An 8,571-nucleotide genomic window follows, 5' to 3' on the forward strand; every position below is an offset into this window, starting at 1 on the left:
AGAGTTTAGCTCCTTTACCTCCACAAATATCTCATCGATGACTAATTAGTGGACTAATTGTGATGCAAAGATAGATGAATGAAGATAATGTGTCTTCATGACAGACGGTTGATTTAATCAGGTGTTTTGTAACACATTTGTTTCGGTATATGTAAACTGTTATGTATTTATTTATTTATTTAATTAATTATTTATTTACCTCACACTTTGATGCAATATTTCCATATGTACGTGCTACTAATTAAATAAATATACTTGCTTAATACATGTTATTATATACTCCACTATATAGCAAACAATAATATCATTGTAACATTGTAATTAAAACTACAATACAACTGGTAACGAGTATATATTGTGCTGTTGTTGTTTTTACTATGGCTATTGGCTTAAAACGGATGGTGTTGTAATGCTGTCCTTTGGCCTAAGGCATATTGTCTTCTTTTTCTTGGCTATCTATTGTGATTGTTATTGCCAGTGTGCAGCATGTTAATCAATAATTTATGACAGATTACCTTATGCCTTGAAGGTGTTTTGTATTGCAATTTAAGCTGGTTCTTCATATTACAATGAGTCGTTTATTAAGTCTCAAATTTCGCTTTGCCAAGCAGCAGTCAGTAAATAAACAAAAGGAATGGATAAGCAAAATAAACACCAATTCAATCTGAAGAAGTCTTTCTTAAATGGAGATGACGCTATCTTTACTTATGCAAATGTTTCAAAAATACACTAACTAAAAAAGATATTGCGTCTCCTAGTGGCGTGTTATGATTAGAGCATCTGCTTTTGTCAATGCCAGAGTTACTTTAATTACAGAAACTACACAGAGATCAATTTTTATTGTTTATTTAGTCTCATTTTAATCTTATTGTGCTACTACATATTAATGTTAAAACCATTATGAACTATGGAAAAGAATAAAAAAAGCAAACATAGACAACTGTTGTTTTTTTAATGTAATTTATTATTCGTCTTGTTCTTCTAAACAACAACAACAGCAATAATAATAATAATAGGAAGAAGAAGAAGATAAAAATGTCACAATAACATACGTAAATAAAACAAAAAGGCACAAATAAATATCTTTAAATATATATATATATATCATAAAACTATTTAAGATTACAAGACGCGTTAGAACATGCACAGCAATAGATCATAAATAGATAAAATAAATGCTATAATTAAATAAAACGTAAAATGCCATACAATATCAGAGAAACAAATAAAACAAAAATGTCATCAAATCTATCTTCAAACAGCATGTATCAAACACTTATTAATTCAAGTGTGTAAATAACAGTAGCATGTTATAAAATAACGTTAGTGACTAGGAAAGGAAACCATGTAGCCTACTCACTCAAGAGCGGTGACGTCGGAATTCCACGCAGAACTCACACACTCTCATCCAGCACACACACACACACACACACACACACACACACACACACAGACGCGCTCCTGGTGGGAGTGAGTGAGCAAGCGCGGAGTCCGTCTCTCTCACTCTGAAGCTCGCTCGCATAGCGCTCAGTTATCCCGCGCATCACGCACCGTCAAGTTGACTGTCGCCATGCAGGATCACAGATGTAAAGTTGCTTTCGTGTGAATATCTCTCGCGCTGCAGGTGAAAGGGACAATTTGAGCTCCGAGACTCAGAACTGTGGTGCCTCGGATGCGCTTTAAACTGCTGCATGAATGCTTGCTCATTAGTCCGGGATTGCACTATCACTGCGAGGAACGACGATGCGTTCGGTCCAGCAGCGGTCACAGTGCGCTCGGTGATGGATGACTTCTCTATTCCGCCTTTTGGGATTTAAGGAGGGTCAATGGAGAGCTGTGCGCTTCTGTGCGCCTTATGAAATCTTCTTTGGGGCTGTGCATGCCTGTTTTGAGATTTGCACATTAATGTTGTGGCTTTCGGCATTATTGCTGTAAAAATGCTGAACAACATTCTCTTGCTGAGCGTTTTAACAGTCACTAGTTTCCCTTAACGACGATGATGGATGACTTCTCTATTCCGCCTTTTGGGATTTAAGGAGGGTCAATGGAGAGCTGTGCGCTTCTGTGCGCCTTATGAAATCTTCTTTGGGGCTGTGCATGCCTGTTTTGAGATTTGCACATTAATGTTGTGGCTTTCGGCATTATTGCTGTAAAAATGCTGAACAACATTCTCTTGCTGAGCGTTTTAACAGTCACCAGTTTCCCTTCAAAGACAGACAGCCGCAAAACTTCCAAAGACATTTGCAAGAACCGGTGCTCGTGCGAGGAAAAGGAGAACGCTTTGAATATCAATTGTGAAAACAAGGGTTTTACTACGGTCAGTCATTTTCAGCCTCCACAAAACAAAGTCAGCCAACTGTTTCTGAATGGAAACTTTATCACCAAGTTAAGCCCGAACGAATTCCTCAATTATGGTAATGTAACATCTCTTCATTTGTGTAATAATGGCTTGCAGGAGATCAAAACGGGGGCATTCAATGGGTTAAAAAACTTAAAGCGTCTTCATCTCAATAATAATAACTTGGAGATCATAAGAGAGGACACTTTTTTTGGTTTGGAGAGTTTGGAGTATTTGCAAGCTGATTATAATTACATTAGTGCCATAGAGGCTGGGGCTTTCAACAAACTGAATAAACTCAAAGTCCTGATACTCAACGACAACCTTTTGCTCTCTCTACCTAACAACATATTCCGTTTTGTCATGTTGACACATTTGGATTTAAGGGGAAACCGACTAAAGATGTTGCCGTTTGCTGGTGTTCTAGAGCATATAGGTGGAATAATGGAGATTCAGCTGGAAGAGAACCCGTGGAATTGCACTTGTGATCTGATACCCCTGAAAGCTTGGCTGGATACAATTTCAGTCTTCGTGGGGGATATTGTTTGTGAGACGCCATTCAGACTGCACGGTAAAGACGTCACGCAGCTAATCAAGCAGGACCTTTGCCCCAGGCGCAATCCTGGAGATGTGAGTCATCGTGCAATGCAACCACCATCTGACTCACAATATCAGGCTCCGTCTCCAACCCTGCGGCCTCGAGTCACCCCGACAAGAGCCCCCAAGGCCTCCCGCCCCCCCAAAATGAGATACCGCCCCACTCCTCGTGTCACATCCAGTAGAGATAAACACGTATTTGGGCCTATCATGGTGTACCAGACACGCTCGCCGGTTCCAATGACCTGCCCGAGCATTTGCGTGTGCACGTCGCAAAATCCTGACAGTGGATTAAACATCAATTGTCAGGAGAGGAAACTTCAGAACATCTCTGAACTTCAACCCAAACCATCGTATCCAAAGAAACTGCATTTAACCGGTAACTATTTGCAGACCATATACAGAACGGATCTGACAGAGTACAGTTCTCTTGAGCTCCTGCACTTAGGAAATAACAGAATAGCAACCATTCAGGATGGAGCCTTTGAGAATCTCACAAGTTTAAGGAGGCTCTATCTGAATGGCAACTACATTGAAAGCCTGTCCCAGTCTTTATTTACTGGGCTGCAGAGCTTGCAATATCTCTACCTGGAATATAACATCATTAAAGAGATTCTACCCCACACCTTCAACTCGCTGCACAATCTGCAGCTATTGTTCCTTAATAATAACCTGCTGAGATCCCTTCCCGACAACGTGTTTGGAGGTACTATGCTGACTAGGCTTAATCTCAGAAATAATCATTTTTCCCATCTACCAGTGCGTGGGGTGCTGGACCAGCTCTCTGCCTTCATTCAGATCGACCTCCAGGAGAATCCGTGGGACTGCACCTGCGATATTGTGGAGCTTAAGAACTGGATGGAGCTGTCCAGCACCAGCGTAGTGGTGAATGAGATCACATGTGACTCACCATCCAAGCATGCAGGTCGGCTCTTACGCTCTCTCCGAAATGATGCCATCTGCCCTGAGACTGATGAGGTTCCTGTGACTAAAGCCCCGACTGTTGTGAGCTCGAGCACCGAGGCGACCCCTTCTTCTGCCGTAACCCCTACAGACAGAATGCCCGAAATGCCTCCAGAGGTGCCCTTGTCCGTTCTCATCCTCGGCCTGCTCATTGTGTTCATTCTGTCCGTGTGCTTCGGGGCAGGATTGTTCGTGTTCGTCCTCAAACGACGCAAGGGAGTGGACAATGTTCCCTCAAGCACCAATAACCATTTGGACTTGAACTCTTTCCAAGTACAATATGGCTCGTACAATGCAGACGCCAATGCGGATAAAAGCGACAACCATGTGTATAACTACATCCCTCCACCTGTGGGTCAGATGTGTCAGAATCCCATCTACATGCAGAAGGAGAACGAGCAGGTGGCCTACTATCGGAACCTGAAGGAACTGAGCTTCAGCACTCTTGATCCCAAGAAGGAGGAGCTTGATCGAAGTCCAGCTTTCACCATAAGCAGAGTGGAGTTTATTGACAAGCAACCGTGTGCCAACCGCGAATCGGAACTGCTTTACCAGAACATTGTGGAGCGAGCAAAAGATCTGCCCCAATCTGGACCACTCAGCTATAACTTTTGCACTTTACCCAAAAAATCCTTCATCCCCCCCTACGAAACCACCCGGCGACACAACCAGGATCGATTAAACAAAACTGTTCTCTATGGGACCCCCAGAAAATATGCTGCACAGTGCTGCACACATACTTTGCTATCCAACAAGCTTAAAACCGAGCCGGACTACCTCGAAGTTCTGGAGAAACAAACTGCGATGAGTCAGTTGTAAGACTGAGTCCCTGTAAACCTGTATCATCTGTGTATTCAACCACAAGAGAAAATAATAACACCACCACAGACCTAAGCCTTCCATCTTCTTTTAGAGGCTGTATACATACCTGCAATTTAAAGATGATATATTATTTTCTCTAAGGTTTAAATTATTTATTCTACTTGAAACGTAAAGACTGTAGCAGTTGTCGCAAGAATATGTATAGCTTACAGCTCCATGCTTTTTTCGTAATATGAAATAGATTTTCTCTCAGACGACAGGGTTGTTGAAATTACATTCCTGTAGAACATGTTGGATGGTGAGTGCAACACAAATCCCTGGTTCCAGAAGTGCCTTTGCACTTGAAGAATTTTATCTCTGCTTTCTGCTAATCTAATTTTTATAAGTGCTGTATTTTAAGACTCTTTATGTAAAATAGAATTATTTGTCCATTGCATTAAACGGAAAACATGAAAGGGTACTCTGATGTTGAGGAGAATATTATTGTCCATTTATGTTTGTGGAAATCAGGTAGTTTCAATGATTTCAGCTTTCAGAAAGTAAATTAGTAAAAATGCTGTTCCTATGCATTCGGTGATGGATGTGGTTTGAGAAGTATTCTGCAGTACTGCTGATTTCTTTAATGGCAAAAGCAGTGTGTGTGTGTGTGTGTGTGTGTGTGTGTGTATGTATGTGGGCTCAGTATATGGTAGCTGATTGTATTTGCATAGTTTCTGTGCAATGAAGCATTGTCAGTGAAGAATGAATGGTGCAGAAAATTATATGATATGTTTTGCTGGCCTGAATTTTCTTTACGTATCATGGCACACAGACTTGCTTGCTGTAGTATCTGATCTGTGACTCCTAAGACGGTCAATCATTAATTTCTATATTAAAATCAGATGATCTTTTACTGTACTGTGGACATGACAGTTGCTGTCCAAGGTGCTAAAATGAATTTGCATTAGCCAGTAGAGATACTGTTGTCTTAGTGCTGAATGTCTAAATATGTCTTATTGTAGACTAGTTAAATGCTTGAAAAATGGTGTAGCAGTTTACTGTGCCATAAATCAGATGAGCTTTCTTATTTCCTATCAGCATAGAAATATTATTTTTAATTAGTTTGTTTGCTTGTTTACATAAATGTAAATAAGGCTCTATATCACTGCTGTATTCAAAAACTCTGGGGTACCTTATGCATACATACTATGTATTATTATTATATATTTTTAATAGTAGTAATAATTAATTACCTTTTAAAAATTTTTGCAACCTATCTTAGCAGTTTGAGTTCAAAATGTTTTCCCCCATGAAAAAAAAAAGCAAAAAAAAAAGGAGTGCAATAGCTACAGTGCTCGATGTGAGAGAATGTTTTTCATTCAGTTTCAAATGAAGCGATTTCCTTTGCATGGTACAATGAGCCTCTGTGTAGCTGTTTCCTGGTGTGGCTGAGAATGGGCAGCCCACACATGCCTTGCACATCAATGAGGGGCCTGACCAGCAGAACACTTGCTGCTCTAGATGGAGACGTCAAGCTTTGATTTGAAATAAATTGTGAGCTCTAATCGGTTTACGCAGAATGAGAGGGAGCAAGGCTGTTTCACTGATGCTGAAGTATTGAGCTCATTACATATAGAGCTGGTTCCAGTATACTTTATGTGCTTTTTTTAATTGGGTGCATGCAGTTTTGCCTATGCATTTCCATTGCATGCAATTCATGAGTCTGGAGAGTGTGCAATCATTCTTTTGCATGCAATTTGAGCTGAAAGAATAAATTACAGATAAATATAGAGCATTATGATAACTTCCTTGCTGCCATGTGGAGGCTGGAATAAAGGACTAGTGGCTGAATGAAGAGAAAGTTCTGAAACCCAAGAGCACCGGCAGTGCTGCAGTACTTTGATGCCATTGGCAGTGAATTATGTCAAGCTGTTTGAAGGTAGTTGGCTCCAGATTCAAATCGATGGGAATGATGCTAGGTGCTTGCTGCTGGGGGCTTGTCCTCAAGCCGTTCTTACTCACTTCAGCTATGCTCTCAGGCAGTTTCCAAATTCTGCTACATGAATCTCCTCTTCCCTCATCGCACTTTCAGTTTATGGATAGCTGATTTCAGAATGTATTTATTTATTTATTTATTTATTTATTTATGGTTGGTTGGTTGGTTGGTTCTGAACTGTAATGATATATTCATGATGGGTAGAGCTTTGATTCACGGAGTCAGTATCCAGATCTCTTGAGTAACTGCTCGGTCAGCAGGCACATTCATTTTCTTGAAAGGCTGTGACGTCTGAACTGGAATATTACAGCAAATTGCCAGAAGATATGCTTTTTGATTGACTTGCTCTCATTATTAGATTCATTACATACTACTGAAGGGTAACACATTTCATTTGGCAAAAACACACATTCTTTACATGTTCAGTATGTTAAATAGTATGGTTAAATATTATTTACCTATAAAAAAGGTATTAGTTTAATATCTTGGTTAATCAAGCATGTTTAATATGTCTAAAAGACTCATGTACCTTAGAGGCCATACTATTTTATTCTCATTGTAATGCAGAATTAAATGACTAGTTATTAAGAGATAGCAGTAGCTCCTTTACAGCGTCTCTGTTCTAGTGAAAAGGTAAATGAAGCATGCTTAAGATACAGTGAGAACGTAGATGGACCCATCAGTGTTTCAGCTTGTGTATCCATAATTAAAAACTTGTGCTATACTACATTCGATGTGAGAATAGCCATCAAGGGGCCACTCAAGCCCACTTGTAGATGTCTTGAGAGCTGCAATCAAACAAAGTGATAAAAGAGCGCGCAGTGATATTAGAGAGAAAGGGAGACCGTAAATTTTTTGAGTAAAAAGCTAGAGTTATGACGCTTATTCAGCACATGCTCAGTGCAGTCTGAGAAAAATGAGTGCAGTCGTCTCACTCCATTGCAGATTTTGATATCATTTAAATAGTAATTCATATTTCATGTTTGGATTAATTCAAATGTATATTTTATTCTCTAAGTTGTTGGTTTAAAATGTACATTTAAAATGTACGTGTTAACACTGCTTTTGGTAGCTACTATACAAAGACTTTACAATGCTTCCATTAGTAACATTAGTTAATGCATTAACTTACATTAACTAACAATGAGCAATACATTTGTTACAGTATTTATTCATCTTTGTTAACGTTAGTAGACAACCATTACATTGGACAACTCACAAGGAACTGAGGAAAAACTAGGGCTATATATACACACAGGGGGCTAACAAGCTTAAAGGGTTAGTTCACCCAAATGATGCATTTTTGTAAGCAAAATATCCATGTTAAAAATGTAATAATCACTTTAATCTAGCTTGCGCCAACAAGTGTACACAGAAGCAGCTCCGGGCGGATGACGTATGAGTTCAGCGTTGCGCATGCGCCGGTGAGCCTCGTGAAAACCAACGCTTGTTAACAGGAGCCAAGGAAGCAAAGTTTCCTTACTTTAGCAAAGGAAAACCAGTCTCCTCTTGGCTTATATCGAAATCCTCTGACATTCTTCTTTACAAATCCTCGTTTTGTACTTCTAATAAGTGACCGTTGTTTTGTTTTGATCTCTCCCCTGCGCTTCCGCGTTCGTCACTTCTGAGCGGCGCATGCGCAAAGCCAACCTCCATACGTCATCCACCCAGAGCTGCTTCCGTGTACAACAGTGAGCACAAGCTAGATTAAATTGATTATTACATTTTAAATATGGTTATTTTTCTTACAAAAACGCATCGATTCGCTACAGGAGGCCTTTGTTCACCCCCCGGAGCCGTGTGAGACACTTTTGTTTTAAGGATGGGCGATTTTTATTTAAGTTCTTTTGGACTGAAGCAATGCAACACCCACTGA

The 8,571-nt window shown here is 39.9% G+C and overlaps 1 protein-coding gene across 1 annotated transcript; it reads left to right on the top strand.

Annotated features, from left to right (window-relative positions):
• Window positions 1-2,045: 2,045 nt before the first annotated feature.
• On the top strand, window positions 2,046-4,954 carry LOC107733320 (SLIT and NTRK-like protein 2). The gene has a single exon (XM_016544893.1). The coding sequence runs from the start codon at window positions 2,156-2,158 to the stop codon at window positions 4,715-4,717; it is 2,562 nt and encodes an 853-aa protein (XP_016400379.1). The 5' UTR covers window positions 2,046-2,155; the 3' UTR covers window positions 4,718-4,954.
• The last annotated feature ends 3,617 nt before the right edge of the window (window positions 4,955-8,571 follow it).

The sequence above is a fragment of the Sinocyclocheilus rhinocerous genome, unplaced genomic scaffold (assembly GCF_001515625.1).
Source record: "Sinocyclocheilus rhinocerous isolate Xijiao unplaced genomic scaffold, SAMN03320098_v1.1 scaffold880, whole genome shotgun sequence".
Classification (NCBI taxonomy): Eukaryota; Metazoa; Chordata; class Actinopteri; order Cypriniformes; family Cyprinidae; genus Sinocyclocheilus; species Sinocyclocheilus rhinocerous.

Excerpts from the sequence above, each read along its gene's own strand:
- LOC107733320 (XM_016544893.1), top strand. The coding sequence starts at position 2,156 with ATGCTGAACAACATTCTCTTGCTGAGCGTTTTAACAGTCACCAGTTTC.